This window comes from Phaethon aethereus, assembly GCF_964289735.1.
Source record: "Phaethon aethereus genome assembly, chromosome: W".
NCBI classification, from domain to species: domain Eukaryota; kingdom Metazoa; phylum Chordata; class Aves; order Phaethontiformes; family Phaethontidae; genus Phaethon; species Phaethon aethereus.
In genome coordinates, this window is record NC_138581.1 from 27,624,022 (window position 1) to 27,646,595 (window position 22,574).

The window sequence follows — 22,574 nt, forward strand, 5'->3', positions numbered from 1 at the left end:
CGATCCAGCCTGTCCAGATCCCTCTGCAGAGCCCTCCTACCCTCCAGCAGATCAACACTCCCACCCAACTTGGTGTCATCTGCAAATTTACAGAGGGAGCACTCGATCCCCTCATCCAGATCATCAATAAAGATATTGAACAAGACCGGCCCCAGAACCGAGCCCTGGGGAACACCGCTTGTGACCGGCCACCAGCCGGATTTAACGCCGTTCACCACAACTCTCTGGGCTCGGCCATCCAGCCAGTTCCTCACCCAGCGAAGAGTAAACCTGTCTAAGCCACGAGCCGTCAGTTTCTCCAGGAGAATGCTGTGGGAGACGCTGTCAAAGGCTTTACTAAAGTCCAGGTAGACAACGTCCACAGTCGTTCCCTCATCCACTAGGCGAGTCACCTGGTCATAGAAGGAGATCAGGTTGGTCAAGCAGGACCTGCCTTTCATGAACCCATGCTGGCTGGGCCTGATCCCTTGGTTGTCCTGCAGATGCCCTGTGAGCACTCTCAAGACCAACCGCTCCATAATCTTCCCCGGTACGGAGGTCAGGCTGACAGGCCTGTAGTTCCCAGGATCCTCCTTCCGGCCTTTCTTGTAGACAGGCGTCACATTGGCAAGCCTCCAATCTTCTGGGACCTCCCCTGTTAACCAGGACTGCTGATAAATGATGGAGAGTGGCTTGGCAAGCTCCTCCGCCAGCTCTCTCAGTACTCTCGGGTGGATCCCATCAGGCCCCATAGACTTGTGGGTGTCCAGGTGGTTTAGCATGTCCTTGACTGCTTCCTCCTGGATTATGAGGAGTACATTGTGCTCTCCATCCCCATCTTCCAGCTCAGGGGGCTGAATATCCTGTGGATACCTGGATTGGCTATTAAAGACTGAGGCAAAGAAGGCATTAAGTACCTCAGCCTTGTCCTCGTCCTTGGAGACAACGTTCCCCGCCACATCCAGTAGGGGATGGAGATTCTCCTTGCCTCTCTTTTTGTTGTTAATATATTTGTAAAACCATTTTTTATTATCCTTTACGACTGTGGCCAGACTGAGTTCTAGCTGGGCTTTTGCCTTTCTAATTTTGTCCCTGCTCGACCTAACGAGATCCTTGTACTCTTTGTGAGTTGCCTGGCCCTTCTTCCAGAGGTGATAAACTCTCCTCTTTTCCCTGAGTCCCAGCAAATTCTCCCTGTTCAGACAGGCCGGTCGCCTTCCCCGCCAGCTCTTCTTACGGCACATGGGGACCGCCTGCTCCTGCGCCTTTAAGATTTCCTTCTTGAAGACTGTCCAGCCTTCCTGGACCCCTTTGTCCTTCAGGACTGTCTCCCAAGGGACTCTCTCAACCATTGACCTGAACAGGCCAAAGTCTGCCCTCCGGAAGTCCATGATAGCAGTTTTGCTGACCCCTGTCCTTACTTTGCTCACAACTGAGAATTCTATCATGTCATGGTCGCTAAGCCCAAGACGGCCTCCGACCACCACATCTCTCACCAGTCCTTCTCTGTTTGTAAACAGCAGGTCCAGTAAGGCACCTCCCCTGGTGGGCTCACTCACCAGCTGTGTCAGGAAGTTATCCTCCACACACTCCAGGAACCTCCCAGATTGTTTCCTCTCTGCCGTGTTATACTTCCAGCAGATGTCCGGTAGGTTGAAGTCCCCCACAAGAACAAAGGCCAGCGAATGCGAGACCTCCGCCAGTCGCTTATAGAATGTCTCATCTGTGTCTTCATCCTGGTTGGGTGGTCTGTAACAGACTCCCAGCAGGATATCTGCCTCATTGGACTTCCCCCTCATCCTTACCCACAAGCACTCTACTTGGTCTTCACAATCATTGATTTCTATGCAATCAAAACCCTCCCTAACATACAGAGCCACCCCACCGCCTCTCCTTCCCTGCCTATCCCTTCGGAAGAGCTTATAGCCATCCATTGCAGCACTCCAGTCATGAGAAGCATCCCACCATGTTTCTGTGATGGCAACTACGTCATAGCTGTCGCGCTGCACAATGGCTTCCAGCTCCTCCTGTTTGGTGCCCATGCTGCGTGCATTGGTGTAGATGTACCTGAGCTGGGCTATCGATTTCAACTCTGGCACGTTGAACCTACCCCTAGGTTCAACTCTAGTGAGCCCGGTTTTAGCCCCTCCCCCCTCCAAATCTAGTTTAAAGCCCTCTCAATGAGGCCTGCGAGCTCATGAGCAAGAATCCTTTTGCCCCTTGGCGTCAGTTGCACTCCATCAGCTGTGAGGAGGCCCGGTGCCGTGTAAACCGCCCCGTGGTCAAAAAACCCAAAATTCTGACGACGGCACCAGCCCCTAAGCCGCGTGTTGATCAGGTGTGCAACATCAGCACGTTATCAACAGTTTCTCATCCCAAATCCAAAACACAGTCTCACACTAGCTTCTGTGAAGAAAACCAGCTCTATCCTGGCTGAAACCAGGACAAACCGTCTAACTATAAAATACTGTTCACAATTAGCAGGCATTAATTAAACCACCCAAGAAAAGTAACACCAAGGTCTAACTAACTGATGCAAAGCTGTGATTTTTGGTTTTGTTTTTAGAATCCATTTTAGTTTTGTCAGGGTTAGGAATTATCTAAGTGCACTAGGAGTCCAGTCAGCCTGAGGCACTGCTGACTCTTGTCATATTATGACTCTATATAAACTTAATAGATTATATAGCTCTGGAGATTTCTCTATTAGAGACATATCCACTAACAGGAATAAAACAAATACCATATCGAAGCTGCAAGCTAGTTAGAATGGTTGTACGCTCAAGTGCAGTGTGTGCTTAGAAACATTTTTCCATAGTTTCATGCTATACCACATCAGGCATTTTTATTTGAATTTTAAATTTAGAAGTGCTGATAAAGGCTTTACTGATGCCCCTGGCCTCTAGAAACAACACAAATTTTTGACACCTTTTGCTGTTCTCTACCTGTCATTTCTACATTTGTTGAAACAGCAGGCTGAATTGCAATTTACACATCACTGCTCTGGACCACACAGACAGGTCGATTATTCCATACAGATCTTTTTCATACTGAAAACACTTCACTATGCTTCATTATTACTGAATATTTGAGGGTATAAAAAGAAACTCTCTAAAGCACGATTACCTAAAAATATTTTTTAATAAGCTTAATGCAAACATTATATAGAAAAAAATTTTTAGTTAAAAAAATAATTATTAGAGGGCCAATAAAAATATACTGAAGAATATTTTTGTTCTTTACAAAAGTGAGGTTAGGAAGTATGAGGCATTGACATTCACTGTAAACATACCGTGTTCACTAGAATGCCTTGTCTAAAGTATATGTTCTTCTGGTTTTGTTCCTGAGCTTCATGACCAACACTTGCATAGATAGCTAAACCTATCATAAAGAGTTGTTTATACAGACCTTTCTGTACTGCTTTGTACAGAACTTCAATAAAATAATTATTTTGCTTTTTGAAATAGTTTAGTTCTGCTATCAGACAGTTCAAGGAAACTATGAAGTATGATTTTTGTGTACCCAATGCATTGGATGGGTAGGGACAGCTACCTTATGGTGTGTTAATCTTAAATATTACATGAAGAAGTGTAGCTGTTTGATGTTCTGGTTTACCATAAATATCTACTTCTGCTCACTGCTGCAAGGCTCACTTTGTTGAAGGCATGCAAGGAATGAAGCTGAATTGTTTAGTCTCTGTGAGCAGTTAACAAGGTGCAACCTTGAGGGAAGGAACAAGATAACCACAAAAGGAACACAACTAATGAACCTTCAGTGAACTACCCTAATTAACATATAATTAACATACAATATGCATAATAGAAACCTGCCCCTGTGTGGGGAAAGCCCCCTCCTCACAAAAGCCCCTTCCTCACTGAGCATGCCTAGAAAAAAAGAAGGATGCTGTGACTTTAAGTGGAGATGAGGCTTGTGAGAGCCAATGGGAACAAGGGTAACAGAGTCAACTTTTAAAAAATACTGATAACTGTTGCTCAAAGTGTATAAATATTTTCTGTGTGTTAACTGAGGTGTGCTAGCTTTGTGGGCCTACCACCTAGCACCCAACTCTGCACAGATTTGGAATAAAAGCAAATATCTCAGCTCTGTGTGTTTTTCAGCTCTCTGCACACCGGGTGGAAGAACCCATATTTGGGACAACAACTTCTGCTCTGCCAAAGACTGAATATGGCAAAATGTCAGGAATCTGAGTGCTACAACATCAAGCAACTAAATTACTCCCCAGTAACAAGATGCAGCTTATAAACAGTACAGAAGACCTTATGGAGAATTTCACCTTTACCCAGGCAACATGAGTGCTTTCCTCCAGATTAACCTCCCTCTATTTGAGGAAAGCAGAAAGTACTTTCAGGGTAAACATGATATGGAGTGGCCTAAGTAAAAAGTCTGAAGAACATACTTGCATTTTGGATATGAAAAGCAGGCATGTGTTAGTTACTGCACACACAAATGCACATGGGAAGTGGTAGAGACAGACAAACAAATCCACCTCACAAATAGCACAATAACACAAAAGCAGCAAATTGCCATTTTTAAATCTTATGTTAAGGCAAATCTAGATAACAGGATTATTAAAAATGGGGAGTTTTCCTTGGCCTTTTTCTTTACTTTTTCTGTGATTGGCTTTTACACATTGATAAAATTTGTTTAAGCACTTTCTGGACATCTTCATCCATTTGACCCTAGACAAGGGGAGAAAGAAGAAAAGATAATTCAATTCAAACATCTCTCTACTCCTTAAGAAGATTTACAAACTATTTTTGAGGTATAGTAATTACATCCATTTCCCAAAAGGAAGCAGTGTTAAATTTGTGCTTAAACAGTCATACCTTTTGGGTAGGATGTCGTAGATAAAACACGCAAAGTTCTTACTAGATCTACAGAAGAAACGTCTTTCATTAAAATACCAATACTCTGTAACTGACAATATGCAACCATACCTGCACAGCATAGAGAAGATGCATCCTGTAAACTGAGACAATTTCCTGATGTTGTTTCTTTGTTTCCTAGAAAATAGTTAAGCAGAAAGTCACGGAGCATTCAGAACTGTTGAATTCAGAACTCTCCACCTAGATTTAGGGAGCTCTGGGGAATTACAAACCATAGTCTTATGCATGCATGGAAAACCATCTCAGACAGTACTGTGCCACTAGCCATCCAAACATAATTTGCTCAGAAGCGTAGTCCACAGAAATGCTATAATTCTACCCATCCCAGTAAAAAAAACTGGTGAGATGACACCAGTTGTAAGAAGCGCTGAGCTGCAAAGATGTGGAATGAACACATACTCTACTTCTCAGCAACCAGAGTTGAGGAAAGGCAACAATATTCTGACAAATTAACCCTTAACTGCAACTGAGCTCTTCCGTGATGTCAGTGACCCATCTGTCAGCTAATGCCTTCCCAGGGAAGAAGAGATGCTTACAAAGGTCTTAACCCATGAAATCCTCAGCTAATTACTATACATTCAAACAAGGAAAGCCAACCACCTTTTTCATGACCACAGACTGCCACATCCCAGAAGCCATCTTTCCAAATAAATGTGAAGCTGTTAGGAAAGTTAGCCTACAAGAAGGAAAGAATGCTTCTGTCCTGTTTTAAATCCTACACACTTTCTTAATGTGTTGCATATCTTTGCACCTTACACTACTTTGCTGGTCCTTGAGCAATGGGAGATGAAGGTTCCTTTTGGACTTGGTGGACTGGGATAATAAACAGCCATGGGCCTTTACACTGACAGAACGCAGTCTTATTTATTTCTCCCCACTGCAAGGGAATTTTTCTGGCTCATATACATATTGACTCTTCAGTCTGTCTGCTGGGGAGGGTAGGAGAACAAACACCAGGTAAGCCATTAAGTCTGGGAATTTTCTTTTCGGAGTTACTCCAGATCTCTCAAAGACCTCTGGCGGACAGTACCTTCTTTTCACCCTCTGCAGTGAATTAAAATGCTCTTTTGGACATGCAAGCTCTTGGAAATAGCAATTATGGCTCAACCTGGCTTAGAAGACTAGACCTTTCATGCACAAACAAGTACAATCTTAAAAATCTTTAAGCACTTCAGAATTTAAGAGAATAAACTGTGCTCCCTATAAACACATGGACTTGCTTGATTTGAAACTTCATGCCTTCAGTGACTATTTTCTTCCAAGAAGTCAAACTTATTTCAGCTTAAAAAAACCAAAAAGACTTCAGCTGATGAATCAATCCACATGTTCCTGAGAAAATACACAAATCCACTGCACACTGTCCATATTTTTCAGAAATCAGGGTCTCAGCAGCAGGTCTGGACACTACATTCCACTACAAGTACAGGAACTTTGCTCCACTATTGATCTGAGGAAATATATTGGGGAAAAGAGCTTTCTTTAGTTAGACTATTTCTGAGGAGCAATTTGTGACTTGCAGATTCCTAAATGTTTCAGACCATTATAGAATTTCTGGATGAAAATTCCTTTCCTTGTACTCATTGACTGTGCTCCATTTTAAATAAGGCACGGTCAAGAATGGCACAAACATCTTGGGAGAGAGAACTGGGGATAATGGTCAGTTTATGAATTATCACACTTACAGTCAGTTGGTTTTGCAACTGCTTCACTTGTTGTTGTAATGCCTCCAGCTGCTGGCTTTGTCTTTTGGGGGCACTGGTTGAGTAGGAAAGCTGAGAAAGGCTGTTCAATGCTTCTTTTAATTTGCTAACTTCCTTAGACATTTCATTGATCTAGGGAGGCAAAAAATAGGTTTTCATGAAAAGCTACAAGGCATACTGTATACTCGTGGGTCTCATCTTGGGGGTATTTGTGACTTAAATTTAAGAAGTGGGGAAAACCAAAATGTAAACTCAATGGACAGAGACATCATGTAAGCAAAGGGTTACAATGCTTCTCTGTCCCCCCTCCTAGTCGAGTAAATTCAAAATGCATTCCTTGTTCTGAAAGCCAGCAATATTTACAAACAAGGATTGCATTTACTACCTTTACAGACACTGCTGCTGAACACAAGACAGAAACATACCAAACATAGGCCAGCTATTCACAGCCAACAAAATACATAGCTTTTTATAAAGAAATTTGTAGTGACAGATATGGTAGTTGCAGAGTAAAAATAGTCAAGTCATGTTGAGGTTGAGATGATATAGTAAACTCAGAATAGTGAATTTTTGTTCCTTTCTGATATTTTGTTTTCTGGTCTCCTCTGGAATCTCTTCCTGCTGTAAATCCCACTTCTTTGACTTCAGTTGTCTGAATAGTGTGAACCCAACCTAAGCAGAACTTAAAAGAGGTAAATTGAAAGATCATGCATATTTCCACAGAGGAGGAAAACCAACTTTTAAGTCAAACATATTGAAAACTTCTTTGACTGATATCTGAATTTTTAGATGGGCATATGCACTCAGAAGTTACTCCACTCTGTGACACTTGACACAACATTGTCTATTAGGTCACCCATGCACTATCCAACATGTTTTGCAGTGTGAACTCATGTACTATCCCCTCCACTGTAGTGAATCACTAACCTTTTTATCTTTATCCTCTTCTAGTTTTGATGAGCTCTCAGAATATCTTTTCATTTCAAGAAGATCATCTTGAGCTTGATGGTACTTTTGGTGAAGACCAGTCACCTCCCGTTCCTTTGCTTCAAGCAGAGTATGCATACGTTCTTTCTCTTCTTTCGAGTGCAAAACTCCACTTCTCAGTTGCATAGCATCTAAGGACACATTTTCCTTCTCTTTGATTACATCCTTCAGTTTGGATGACAAAACACTAACTTCACCCTCTAATGATGACTGGAGCTTTTCATATGTAGCCTTGGGTACCATTGCTTCATTAATTGCAGCTTTTTCTTCCAGTAATTCCTTCTGTAAGTTTCTTACTTCGCTTTCCTTGTTGGTAAGCAGTCCTTTGAGCTCATTTATTTCTTCCTCCATTTCCTTTACAGTATTTCTGAGTGCATTCATCACCTGATGGTGTTCAGTAATTGGCAGAGAGTTTTGTTTCTGAGTGTCTAACAGTTGCTTTAGTTCTTCTGCTTCATCTAATACTTTTGTGTACTGAGATTTCATTTCTGATAACTCATTCTCTGCTTTGTATTTCAAAGACTTTGTTACCTGCATCAGTTTTTCATGTTCATCTCTAGGAATGTAGTCCAAAGCTATATCATCTAGAGTTTTTCTCTTCCTATAGTCTTCAAGTTCTGTTTGTGCTTCTTTGTACAACTGAGACAATTCACTAAGTTGTCTGTTGAGCTCATCTATCATTCTGTGCATTGCATCTTTCATTTCTCCAGCTTCAGCACTAGATTCCAACTGTGTCTGATTTGTCAGCTTGTCCTGTAGCCTTTTAATTTCCTCTTGCCCTTCTTTGTACCTCTCAATCAACAATGCTTTCTCTTGATTAATGTTATCAATAACTGAACAATATGAATTCTTTATTTCCTCACACTCTTCCACAGACAATTTGCTTGCCACATTCTGCTCTCTTTCTTCAAACTTTTTCAGTAGCGCTCTCGCTTTCTCTTTTTGTCTTTCACTTTCCTCCAATGCTCTCTTCAATTCTTGCTTAAGCATTTCAACTTCTTCACATGTAACCTTCAACCTACTCAGCTCAGAACTGTTTTCTTCACTTTCAGAGGAAAAAAGACCCAGCTTCAAAACCTCTTTCATAGCTTCCTCATACTTGTTTTGAGTTTCTTGGAACTTCAGGTTAAGATCAGAACCATTTTCTGAAATGTCTGTGCTATTTAAATGATCTGTTTCTGGGACTCTAGACTGGACCTGAGCTTCTATGTGCTTTCTTTTGGCTTCAGAATTCTCTAATTTCCTCTGCACATCCTTTAAGTCTTCCGGGAGGTACTTCATTTTTACTTCAATGGGGCTTGCCAACTTTTCTTGAATTTCAGTGGCATTTAATGTAGACTTCAGCTCCTGAGCTGAGAACTCACTTTGTCTATCTGCTGTTTGATCAAACTCTGTTTGGGTTGAAAGATAAGATTCTACGGTTGAATCAACTTCTTCAGGTGTTCTTTCCTGTGCAAAAAGAAACCCAAACAATTGCACAATAAAAACAAGTACATAATTATATTTTTTAGAATAGAAGAAATCTTGCCACATCCTACAGAGACAGACAATTAAAGCACCATGGAAGAAAGTTTTTAGAAAAATTCAAAACCCAGCTGCTCCCATTTAATCATCTACAGCGAGAGAAGGCAATAAGTGCTAAGCTCCTCTGAAAGTCTGGGTTGATCTCTATAAGCAAATTAAAATTCTGCTAACACAACTGTTAACATATTTTAGAAAGTGGTTATCATAATAAACAAAGTTATTCAGTAATTTATGGGAAAAGTGAGAAGATCAAGACACTGATTTAATCCTTTGGGGCAGTGTTTCCATGATCTTACCACCAACAAGCTCGTCAAATTATCTTCACAGCACATCTCTCTCAAATGGTAAGCAGCTCTTTGTTCTGCTCTAGCAGATTAACAGAGCACTAGAACAGCACAAAAATATGCCACCTGTAATTTGTCCTGTAGCTCCTTATTGTGCAATGTCAAAGAAGCAATTTTTGCTTGCATCAACAGAAGTAGATCTTGCTGGTCAGCTTCAGAACTCACATCCAATACACTATCAGCACCTTTGGAGAAAAAAAAAGATTCAAAAGCTTTCAAAAAGCTGAACTGTTAGCTAGTTAGTTATTCTAACCTTTCAAATTAAACAGTTTGTTCCCATGACCACTAAGTGTAGTGAGCAAGCAGACTGTTCCTAGAAACTGTTTCCCAAAAAATGTGTTAGATCACCCAATAGAAGCAGGAGGTTTTGGTGGGGAGTCGCTAGTGAAATTACAAAACATTACTCCCAATACTTATTGTGTCTCATATTCTAAGCGGAAAGGCACAGAGGATTTCTGACCAGATTTCAACATTTCACACCACCTAAAACACCTAACCAAATATGAAAATAAGGATTAAGTGTTATTATATACCTGTTGTGCTGTCACTCAGTCTGTCTTTATTATCTCGATGCAAGTAGCTGAATTCTTCCTGCTGAGACACCAAAAGAAAATGCTTTCACAGAAAGTGGATGTAAAGTTGGACAGTTCACCAAAGAGAAGTATAGACAGTATAGATCTTGCTGGATAAAGCCTGGCAAAGTGGGTTTCTTTAATTTCTGGGGTCTTGTTTAATTGTAGCATGTGGCCAGTATTTCAAAGTCCGCTAAATGCATTCAAGTTCCATTGCCCAGCTCTCATTAAATGTTAATGAAACATGGGCAACTATCTCATAGATAGTTTGGAAGTCTGCAGCCCCTGTGATAAATAATTGCAATATATTGTGATGTATTAAAAAAAAAAATCTTCAATACCATAAGGTGAAGATCAGACAGAACACATGCACCCATTTCCCTGATGTATTTGGTGAAAGGGTCTCTACTTTTTGCACTGCACAATGCCATGCACTTCACTGGTATTAGGTAATGAGCTCTCACAGCATTAATACTTTCATAACCATATTCCCAAATACTAATTTATGACTAATTCTATTTACATATTCAGTAAATATTAAAGTAATCCACATTTGCTTTATAGATTACATTGAAACAGATTTGGATTCCTGTTTGTTCCTAAAACTCAGCTAATTAATTCACAGGAGACTCTGCAGTCAGCAAACTAGATTATTAAGGTATTGTACTTTCCTTCCCCAAGCTTAATAAGAACAGAAAACATTGATATCTTGCACACTTGGTCAGCAAAGAAAACCTGCCCTTTTCTAGTCATGAGAGTTGAAGCTGACGAGTGTGGAGAGGACAAATCACTAATCGGTAAAAGATTTTATATAAATATGTATGTATACATACGTGTACATATAACTACCTCTAACACATGCCCATACACACACACTAAAGAGTACTTTTCCCTGCACTAAGTCACAAGTCTAGGTTAGTTTCAAAGAGCAGATCTAATAATTCAGTACTCTTCTGAGTCAGTATTACACATGCAGTATAGCTGCTATACAGGTAACATTCCTGTTTAAGATTAAATCTAACTGTTAAACTGCATTTTGATACTATATAAAATCTATTTTTAGTATTTTACTTTCATATGTATATATGCATATAATAATGTGTACATATATATGTATATTTAAAATATACATAATCATTTACTTATGGAAGTCAGCAAAGCTAGGAGACCTTCAACTTTAGATGGAAGAAGCAATTGTACAGAAAAATTTGTACAGTTGTATCTTAGATCATGCTATATTTCAAGCAATTTTTTTAGTCAACCTAACCAACATGTGCTTTCATGGTGTCATCCTAATGTCAGGAAAAGCACTCACAGTAAGACAGGCATATAAAATAACAGTGACAGAGCAAATCCAGCCTACATCATTCATGTAATGCTCAAAATGCTTTTCACCCCCTAAAAGCATCTAAAAATTGGTGTTTTCTTTACCTGAATAGGACTGATAGGGGGAGGTGGGGCTTTGCGTTTTTTTGGAGTTCCACTTCTTTCTGAACTTAATTTAGAGCCTTGATCATGCTGAAAGTTTCACCAGCCAGAAAAGGTAGGTTTGTTAGTTTGGTTAGTATAGTCCAAGCAAGTTGTTTTATAAAAAAAAATATATATATCCCCCCCCATTAATATCAACTTTAGCAGCTCATGCAGTGCCTTATCATTTTTTTTCCTATGTAAAGACTACATCTCTACTAACACAAAGATATTAAACATGTCTGACAATGAGAAGCTGCCCCCTTGTAATCCATGCTTCAGTGAAAAAAACCAAGATTTAGTGAAAAAGCAGAAGCTGACAATAGGTTTAGCACTAGTGATCTTAAATACTTCCATTCGTACATAGTCCAGTCATGTAATTCTTAACAGCTACCATATTTCCTCTCCATCAGCTTCTGCCTGAGCTCCCTGAAAAACCCACCCACCAATGCATTACACCCTCATCCACTTTCCAGCCACCAGCAGGTCTACAAGATACTTGCACTCCAAGATATCATGATACTAAATAAAAAAATGTAAAAAACTTATTTAATTGCCTAAATCTGCTGAGATTCTCACAGGTGGGGGTGTCCAGTAAGATGTAGCCAGGTATAACTTTTAATTATGTGTTTTGGAAACAGAGAACCTTTCTAGATCATCTTCTCTACAGTTTGAAGAGATAAGGAGTGCAAGAGCCAAGATCCTGCATTACACATGAGAAAAGTGGAGTATCTTCCCAGCACACGTGTGCATACACACACATCCTCCCTTCCTTTTATCACTGAGGGTGCTGGCTGCTATTACAGAGAGAAGCTAAGTCTAAAAGCGATGTTCCTGAAACACATTTCTTAAATAAGCAACAAAAACCTTTCACATTACAGAGTAGTCGATGGCAGCGCATCTCACAGTGACCTTTACTAGTGCTTCTAGTCATGTCAATTGCTGTTTTTTCTTAAGTTACAAGCCTATATAGCCCGAGTATTTTTAAAACCAAAAGGGCAAATACCTGCTTTGCTTTTGTCGGCGACTTTGCATCTGTGAAGCAGAAAAGAAGTAGTATTAAGAACATCTATCAAAGAAGTTATTTGCCATTCCTAACCCATCTCTCAGCTCTACTTCCCATGCCATAAACGCTTTGTTTCATTTTTTTTTCCCTGTCTGAAATCTGGAAAATACACTTTAATTTCCAAATTCCATTTGAACCATATCCTTTCTCTGCTGCTTTTTGTGTTTCATATCGAGATAAAATTCGAAGGATTGTGACAATACTTATTCTACTACAGTCTCGCACCATTCTTGCACATTAGCTTCCTACTTTAGAAATCTGTCTTAGTTTGACCATAAAGTCCTCTGCATTAGTTCCTTCTCCAGTTCCTCTACTGAGGAGCTATATGTTCCACTTTTTCACATAATAAAAGAGGATCTATTCCAAATTGTATGCAAGACTTCACGATGCTGCTACATCAGCTTACCTTTTTTTTTTTTCCAAAATACCTCTTTTTGTCCTGCTCAGTGCTTTATCCCATGCTAAATATTACCATCTATGGCAAAGACCACATTTTCCTGCTTTTAGGAAGCCTCAGCCAGACCATCTTGAAGGTGGCTTTTGAAAATTTTCAGGCTACCTTATGAAGCAAATTTGTTCATTGCTAAACATTCAAGTGACAAACTACAGATCGGTATCTCTTACATACCCACATCCTGAGATAACTTTGATGACAGGAGATTCCGGATCCCTGTATTCTCAGAGAGCTTGGAGTAATGCAGGGCATTCTGTTCAAAGACATCTACTAAACTGATATCTGCGCCTTTCCTAAGGAAGGCTTCCACCATGTTAAGGCTACCAGCTTCACAAGCCATCATCAAAGCAGTTCTGGACAAAACAAATGCAGAGTAAGTAAGTGTCAAGATTGTACTCTTTAAGCAGCAGCTCATTTTTTCAGGAAAAAAGTGTGACAGTTATTGTGCAATAAAGTCCAAGATTTTATCAACATGTGTAGTGACACATACATGTAACTGTTGTTTCTCCTTACAAACACTTGCTTGCCTGTCTCACTCTTACCCATGCTCCCCAGCTGGACCTTCTGCAAAGTGGTGGTTCAACAAAGGAAACTTTGTGGTTGATGTCTACTACAGGCCACCCAATCAAGAATAGGAGGTTGATGAAGAGTTCCTTCTTCAACTGCAGGAAGCATTACGCTCACGGGCCCTGATCCTGATAGGGGAATTCAACCGCCCAGACATCTGCCGGAAAAGCAGCACAGCGAACTGCAAGCAGTCCGGGAAACTACTGGAGTGCATGGAGGACAACTTCCTAGTACAGGTGATGGAGAGTCCAGCCAGAGGCGAGGCACTGCTGGACCTGTTCCTCACTAATACAGAAGAACTTATTAGTTATGCTGGGTTTGCGTGGCAAGGTTTTGGTAGCGGGGGAGCTACAGGGATGGCTTCTGTGAGAAGTTTCTAGAAGCTTCCCCTGTGTCTGATAGAGCCAATGCCAGCCGGCTCCAAGATGGACCCGCCACTGGCCAAGGCCGAGCCAATCAGTGACAGTGGGATAACAGCGACTCTGGGATAACATATTTAAGGAGGGGAAAAAAAATGGCACGCAGCATTTGTAGCCAGAGAAAGGAGTGAGAATATGTGAGAGAAACAACTCTGCAGACACCAAGGTCAGTGAAGAAGGAGGGGCAGGAGGTGCTCCAGGTGCCAGAGCAGAGATTCCCCTGCAGCCTGTGGTGAAGACCATGGTGAGGCAGGCTGCCCCCCTGCAGCCAATGGAGGATAACAGTGGAGCGGATATCCATCTGCAGCCCGTGGAGGACCCCACATCGGAGCAGGTAGATGCCCGAATGAGGCTGTGACCCCGTGGGAGGCCCTTGCTGGAGCAAGCTCCTGGCAGGACCTGTGGACCCATGGAGAGAGGAGCTCACATTGGAGCAGGTTTGCTGGCAGGACTTGTGACCCCACGGGGACCCACACTGGAGCAGTCTGTTCCTGAAGGACTGCACCCTGTGGAAGGGACCCAAGCTGGAGCAGTTGGTGAAGAGATGCAGCCTGTGGGAAGGACTCACGTTGGAGAAGTGTGGGAACAGCAGGGCAACAAGTCCCTGCATGCTGGATGATCAAAGAGTAATAAATAACTCGGATCTAAGACCAGTATAGCAGGATGTTCCCAAAGTGCATAGGGAGTGGATAAGAGGCAAGGGCGGAACGCTGTCCAAGGAAAGAATGTAAACAGACCAGATAGGAAAGCCATCTGGCGTGTGAATGTGATCGTGTCTGTGTGAGAAACAATGCACAAGGAACATCCTGCCCTACTGCATAGTCCAGATCCGTATTTGTATCTTATAAATAGAAAGGCAGAAGAAAAATAAAGCACTCAGTCCTGATCAGAGCTGGAGGCTGGGCGTGATCATTTCGCCGCAAATGGTGCCCCGTGTGAGGCTGGTGAGACATTCATTCTGGTGGCGAAACCTGTAGTCCGACGAGGGGAATAGACTGTGGCATCATACGTTTACAGTAACGTACAGCAATCCCTGCATTGACGGGTGAGTTGCGGGACTACAGTAGTAATGGAACAATCGGTGTCTCAGGAACATAAGCTTTATTTGCGAGTTTTATCGCGAATTTTGCGTGCTTCAGGGTATAAATTATCCAAAGTGCAAATTGCCTCATTATTGTTATGGATAAAAGATCATTGTACTTGGTTCCCTGTTGAGGGGACTTTTGATAGCAAAATATGGGAAAAGGTAGGAGAAGAAATAAAAACAAAAAAAGTGTTACAGTTGCCAGTTTTAGAAGAAGCCATAGTTACGTGGCATATAATTTTTATAGTGCTAAAAAATTTACAATCGGCGGAGGAAGTTATACAACGAGCTCTGCAAGAAGATAAGGCTGAAAATATTTATAAAAAGGTTGAATCAGTTGGTGAAGGCGATCCATTTGATCCCAGCATCACTGACCCTGAGTGAGAGACAGATTTATACCTGCTGCTGACACCGGTAAAAACTGCCGTGGCTTCAGTGGTAGAAACGCATGCCGCTGCATTACCCCAAAAGCCTATACCGACCGCCCCCCCCCTTGTAGATTTTGATCTATCCCCCCACCCTCAGGTCTTACAGGCAGAACATAAGATGGTAATGCAACGTTATAGAGAAAAGGCTTTATCAGAAGGGGACTTAGAAACTGCATTAGCGTATCCTGTGATTTATAAACCGAATAGGCCCCCTGAGTATGATGCTGTTCCATATGAAATGATTAAAGAATTTTAAAAGTCAATCCGAGAAAACGGGCTTCAGAGCACATTTACAATTAGTTTGGTTGAGGCAATTGGTAATTCTTATGTTATGACTCCATGGGATTGGAAAATTTTAATGAAAACAATGCTTACGTCAGCTCAGCATTCTGTATGGCAATATGAATATCGTGAATTAGTCATAGAGCAAGCAATAGAAAACTTAACTCTACTGAATAATACTGGTCAGGATATGTTGATGGGCACTGGGGCTTATTTAACACCGCAAGCGCAAGCTGCCTTACCTCAACATGTTTTGGAACAAGCAACCCGATTAGCAATATTAGCCTTCCGTAGGGTCCCAGAAGCAGGGCAAAAGGCCTTGTCATTTGCAACTCTTAGACAAGGATCTCAAGAATCTTATACGTCCTTTATAGATCGTTTGCAGACTGCCATTTCCAGGCAAATAGAAAACGTAGAAGCGGCAAAAGTGTTATTGTTTCAGCTTGCCTTTGAAAATGCAAATGCGGATTGCCAAGCTGCTTTAACCCCTGTAAAGGGGCTAAAGCCACTGACATCGGTGAATATATAAAAGCTTGTCAGAATGTAGGGATCGAGAATCATTGCGCCACTATGTTAGCAGAAGCTTTGGCGCAACAACTATCAATAAACAAAGCTGTTATAAAATGTTTTAATTGTGGAAAGGAAGGACACGTGAGTAAAGAATGCCATAGTAAGAAACAGCAATCTAAGACAGCGCCTATCAAGTTATGTACATGTTGCCATAAGGGCTTTCATTGGAGTAATCAATGTCAATCTAAATTTGACAGAGATGGTCACAGCCTGTCAGGAAATGGGCAGCAGGGCGTGAAACCCAGCGCCCCTCAATCCAACAGGGTTCACACCCCGGAATGAGTCGCAGTGAGGAACAACAATGGCAATCCATGTCCAATTTACAGCCTGCAACAACAGGCAGTGCCGGGTTGGATCTGGCAACCACAGGAGAAACTGTAATTACCACTACTGATGTTACCCTAACTAACACTAACATGAAAGGGCTGTTACCTGTTAATACCTTTGGTCTTATTGTAGGTCGTTCTAGCACTACTCGAGCAGGACTTTTTATTTTACCAGGAATAATAGATTCTGATTATGAGGGAGTGATAAAAATTATGGCATGGACACCAAATCCTCCATGTCAAATTCCAGATCGTCAGTGTATCGCCCAAAACATATTACTGCCTAGGTGGCCTGGTTTATCAGCCACATCACAACCACAAAAAAGAGGAAATCTGGGCTTTGGTAGCACCAGGCAACCACACATTTTTTGGTCACAAGTTATAGATGCAAAGCAACCCATGATCCAGCTCACACTGAATGGAAAGCTATTCATGGGGTTGTTAGACACAGGAGCAGATGTTTCTATTATATCAAAAAGTGAATGGCCACACTCGTGGCCCTTTTAGAACAGGCTATGGCAACAATTTCAGGAATAGGTGGTGCACAATTTCCACAACGAAGTGCCGAAGTTTTAGTCGCAGAAGGCCCTGATAAGCAAAAGGCTTGGGTGCAACCTTATGTATTACCAACAACCCTTAATTTATGGGGACAAGATTTATTGAAACAGTGGCATCTCACATTAACTACAGACCATACAAATTTAGCCTAAGGGTCACTGATGTAAAACCCCTGCTCAAACTCATTTGGTTAACAGGTAAACCAGTTTGGGTTGATCAGTGGCCTTTGACAGGGGAAAAATTACAACAGGCGAAATTGTTAGTACAAGAACAATTGTCAGCTGGGCATGTGGTCCCTTCTACCAGCCCCTGGAATACTCCTATATTTGTGATACCAAAAAAATCAGGCAAATGGAGATTATTACAAGATTTAAGAGCTATCAATGCGGTTATGCAGCCGATGGGTCTGACTCAACCTGGATTACCAAATCCGACATTAATTCCCTGTCCTGGTTTCAGCCAGGATAGAGCTGGTTTTCCTCACAGAAGCTAGTGTGAGACTGTGTTTTGGATTTGGGATGAGGAACTGTTGATAATGTGCTGATGTTTTGGGTTGTTGCTGAGCCGTCAAGGACAGTCCAGCTTCTTGTGCTGGCCTGCCAGCGAGCAGGCTGGGGGTGCACGGGGAGCTGGGAGGGGACACAGCCGGGACAGCTGACCCAGACTGGCCAAAGAGATATTCCCTACCATACGACGTCATGCCCAGTACATAAACTGGAGTTGGCCGGGGGGGCGAAAATCGCTGCTCGGGGACGGGCTGTCGATCACGGGGTGGTGAGCAATTTCTGTATTGGGCATCACTTGTTCTTATACATTCCTTTGTTGGTATTATCATTATTGTTCCCTTCTTTCTTTCTGTCCTATTAAACCGTGTTTATCTCAACCCACGAGGTTTTTCCTAATTCTCTCCCCCGTCCCGCTGTGGGAGGGAGAGTGAGCGAGCGGCTGCGTGGTGCTTAGTTGCCGGCTGGGGCTAAACCACGACAGTCCTTTTTGGCGCCCAACGTGGGGCCCGAGGCTTGAGATAATAACGGTTGCAGGTCACAATATCAGTTTGATTTGCATCATGCTCTCGTCTTTGCTGTACATGTTAAGGATCGGTGTTGGTTTCTGCGGGCTGCTGTACTCTGCAATGATTAGTAATGTCTCGCCTGTGAATTTTGTTTTTAGAGCACTGACCTTGAGCTTAATGTGGTATCATCTGAGCTCTGTACTAAAGCCGTTACTGTATTTTGGCTACAGTCTTGTGGAGACGATTAGCAATTATACTTCTGCCTCTGAAAGGTTTTTTATGGAGGAAATGCAGAATGGTACCTTTGATACCCTCTATCATAACATTTCCTCCTTCATCACAATAATTTTTCAGTATTTTGAACACCCTTGGCTGGTTAAAATACCTCTATTGCTACTTCTGGGGAACATGGTTTCAGTTTTGTCTAAGGTTGGCAAGCAATTTAAGAATATCACCCGGAGATCTGCCCCAAGGCTGGATAGTTATGAATGGCAGGGTGTGTGGAACAGCATGGGCAAATGCCTGGGGCGGTGGGCACCTCCGGTGTTTTGGAGCTTCACTCCCGAACAAGTGCAGAATCCTGATAAACTAGCAGAATATCTGGAAGAAGTATGCTGTCAGCCTGGCAGCTCCAAGGAGACACAAATCATTGCCATGTGCTGGGGCCTGGCCCATGCCTACCGAACCCTATTTAACACTATGCAAAGGGGAGAGGGGCTCTCTGGGTCTGATGGCAATGTGGCAGGCACTGTGACTACTCCAACGTCTGTAGCAGGCACTGTCACTACTCCAACCCCCACGGCGGGCACTGTAACTACTCAGACTGTTGCAGCTGAACCAGAGGACCAGCCCATCCCGGTATCAGTTGCCCCTGTACAAAAGAAGAAATCTTGGAAGCGGAAGTCAGCTCGTTTAGTAAGGGAAGAGGAAGATCCTGCTAAGAAGGAGGCAGAGGAAGAGAGTGAGGAGGCAGAGTGCTCTGAAGCAGGGCCATCACAAGCACGGAAGAGGGAAGAGAGCGAGTCATCACTTGAAGAGGAGGAAGAGGAAGAACTTATAAAAGAGACGGTAACTACCCGATCTCTATCCCTGAGTGAATTGCGAGATATGCGAAAGGATTTCAGCCGTCGTCCGGGTGAGCACATTGTCACCTGGCTGCTCCGATGCTGGGATAATGGGGCCAGTAGCCTGGAATTAGAGGGTAGGGAAGCCAAGCAGCTGGGATCCCTTTCTAGGGAAGGGGGCATTGACAAAGCAATTGGAAAAGGTGCACAAGTCCTCAGCCTCTGGAGACGACTCCTGTCGGGTGTGAAGGAAAGGTATCCCTTCAAGGAAGATGTTCTATGTCACCCAGGCAAGTGGACCACCATGGAGAAAGGTATCCAGTACCTGAGGGAGCTAGCGGTGCTGGAAGTGATTTATGGTGACTTGGACAATGGACAATCATCCAAAGATCCAGATGAAGTCAATTGCACGCAACCTATGTGGCGGAAGTTTGTACGGAGTGCACCATCATCATATGCCAACTCATTAGCAGTAATGGCCTGGAAGGACGGAGAGAGACCAACGGTGGATGAATTGGCTGGCCAACTCCGGCAATACGAAGAAAGTCTCTCTTCCTCCCTACGGGCCTGCGTCTCTGCTATAGAGAAACTGTCCCGGGAGTTCCGGCAATTCAAAGAGGATATGCCCTACCCTCCACCCATACGGACCAGTGTCTCAGCCATTAGGAGTAAGCGCTCTTCTGTTCAAGAGAGAAGATATAGAGGATACACACCACGAGCCACCCTGTGGTTTCAATTGCGTGACTACGGAGAGGACATGAGGAGGTGGGATGGAAAACCTACCTCGACCCTAGAGGCACGAGTACGCGAGCTGCAAGGAAAAACAATTACAAAAGGGGGTTCAGGTTCCTCGAGGAAAATCGTCGCTCCACTTTCCAGTGGGCAGCTTCCCAGAAAGAATAGAAGAGCTGATCTCACCTCTGGTCCTCTTGAAGGGACTTCTGATTCCTATTTACAAGAAGTGGGTAACGAGTACTATGAGCAGGATTAGAGGGGCCCTGCCTCCAGCCAGGCGGAGGAGAGGGACAACCGAGTTTATTGGACTGTGTGGATTAGATGGCCTGGCACGTCAGACCCACAGGAATATAAGGCTTTAGTGGACACCGGTGCACAATGTACCCTGATGCCATCAAGCCATATAGGGGCAGAACCCATCTGTATTTCTGGAGTGACAGGGGGATCCCAACAGCTGACTGTACTGGAGGCTGAAGTGAGCCTAACTGGGAATGAGTGGCAGAAGCACCCCATTGTGACTGGCCCAGAGGCTCCGTGCATCCTGGGCATAGACTACCTCAGCAGAGGGTATTTCAAGGACCCAAAAGGGTACCGGTGGGCTTTTGGTATAGCTGCCTTGGAGACGGAAGAAATTAAACAGCTGTCCACCTTGCCTGGTCTCTCAGAGGACCCTTCTGTGGTGGGGTTGCTCAGGGTCAAAGAACAACAGGTGCCAATCGCTACCACAACAGTGCACCGGCGGCAATATCGCACCAACAGAGACTCCCTGATCCCCATCCATGAGCTGATTCGTCGGCTGGAGAGCCAAGGAGTGATCAGCAAGACTCGCTCACCCTTCAACAGCCCCATATGGCCAGTGCGAAAGTCTAATGGAGAGTGGAGACTGACAGTAGACTATCGTGGCCTGAATGAAGTCACGCCACCACTGAGCGCTGCTGTGCCGGACATGCTAGAACTTCAATATGAACTGGAGTCAAAGGCAGCCAAGTGGTACGCCACCATTGATATTGCTAACGCGTTTTTCTCGATCCCTTTGGCAGCAGAGTGCAGGCCACAGTTTGCTTTCACTTGGAGGGGTGTCCAATACACCTGGAATCGACTTCCCCAGGGGTGGAAACACAGCCCTACCATTTGCCATGGGCTGATACAAACTGCACTGGAACAGGGTGAAGCTCCAGAGCATCTGCAATACATTGATGACATCATCGTATGGGGCAACACAGCAGAAGAAGTTTTCGAGAAAGGGAAGAAAATAATTCAAGTCCTTCTGAAAGCTGGTTTTGCTATAAAGCAAAGTAAAGTCAAGGGACCTGCACAAGAGATCCAGTTTTTAGGAATAAAATGGCAAGATGGACGTCGACAGATCCCAACGGATGTGATCAACAAAATAACAGCTATGTCTCCACCAACTAGCAAAAAAGAAACACAAGCATTTCTGGGTGTTGTGGGTTTCTGGAGAATGCATATTCCAAATTACAGTCTGATTGTAAGCCCTCTTTATCAAGTGACCCGGAAGAAGAACGATTTTAAATGGGGCCCTGAGCAACGACAAGCCTTCGAACAAATCAAACAGGAGATAGTTCATGCCGTAGCCCTCGGGCCAGTCCGGGCAGGACAAGATGTTAAAAATGTGCTCTACACGGCAGCCGGGGAGAATGGCCCTACCTGGAGTCTCTGGCAGAAGGCACCAGGAGAGACTCGAGGTCGACCTCTAGGGTTTTGGAGTCGAGGATACAGGGGATCTGAGTCCCGCTATACTCCAACTGAAAAGGAGATATTGGCGGCATATGAAGGAGTTCGAGCTGCCTCAGAAGTGGTTGGTACTGAAGCACAGCTCCTCCTGGCACCCCGACTGCCGGTGCTGGGCTGGATGTTCAAAGGGAGGGTCCCCTCTACGCATCATGCGACTGATGCTACGTGGAGTAAGTGGGTCGCACTTATTACACAGCGGGCTCGAATAGGAAATCTTAATCGCCCGGGAATCTTGGAAGTGGTCATGGACTGGCCAGAAGGCAAAGATTTTGGAATATCACCAGAAGAGGAGGTGGCGTGTGCTGAAGAGGCTCCACCATATAATGAACTGCCAGAGAACGAAAGGCAATATGCCCTGTTTACTGATGGGTCCTGTCGTATTGTAGGCAAACATCGAAGGTGGAAAGCTGCTGTATGGAGCCCTATACGACGAGTTGCAGAAGTGGCTGAAGGACAAGGTGAATCAAGTCAGTTTGCGGAGGTGAAAGCCATCCAGCTGGCTTTAGATATTGCTGAACGAGAAAAATGGCCAGTACTCTATCTTTATACTGACTCATGGATGGTAGCAAATGCTCTATGGGAGTGGCTGCAGCAATGGAAGCAGAGCAACTGGCAACGCAGAGGCAAGCCCATCTGGGCTGCTGAATTGTGGCAAGATATTGCTGCCCGACTAGAGAATCTCGTCATAAAAGTACGTCACGTAGATGCTCACGTACCCAAGAGTCGGGCCACCGAAGAACATCAAAACAACCATCAGGTGGATCAGGCTGCTAAGATTGA

General features: G+C 43.5%; 1 protein-coding gene across 1 annotated transcript in view; it reads right to left on the minus strand.

Annotated features, from left to right (window-relative positions):
- Window positions 1-4,598: 4,598 nt before the first annotated feature.
- Window positions 4,599-22,574, minus strand: part of LOC309415049 (ankycorbin-like) — a gene marked incomplete at both ends in the record, with an annotated part of 149,040 nt that continues 131,064 nt past the window's right edge. The window contains 10 exons of the mRNA XM_082012440.1: window positions 4,599-4,676; window positions 4,935-5,000; window positions 6,566-6,715; window positions 7,511-9,019; window positions 9,505-9,623; window positions 9,972-10,029; window positions 10,719-10,805; window positions 11,442-11,528; window positions 12,484-12,512; window positions 13,172-13,350. Coding sequence (XP_081868566.1) covers window positions 4,599-4,676; window positions 4,935-5,000; window positions 6,566-6,715; window positions 7,511-9,019; window positions 9,505-9,623; window positions 9,972-10,029; window positions 10,719-10,805; window positions 11,442-11,528; window positions 12,484-12,512; window positions 13,172-13,350 — 2,362 coding nt within the window. The remainder of the gene's footprint in view (window positions 4,677-4,934; window positions 5,001-6,565; window positions 6,716-7,510; window positions 9,020-9,504; window positions 9,624-9,971; window positions 10,030-10,718; window positions 10,806-11,441; window positions 11,529-12,483; window positions 12,513-13,171; window positions 13,351-22,574) is intronic.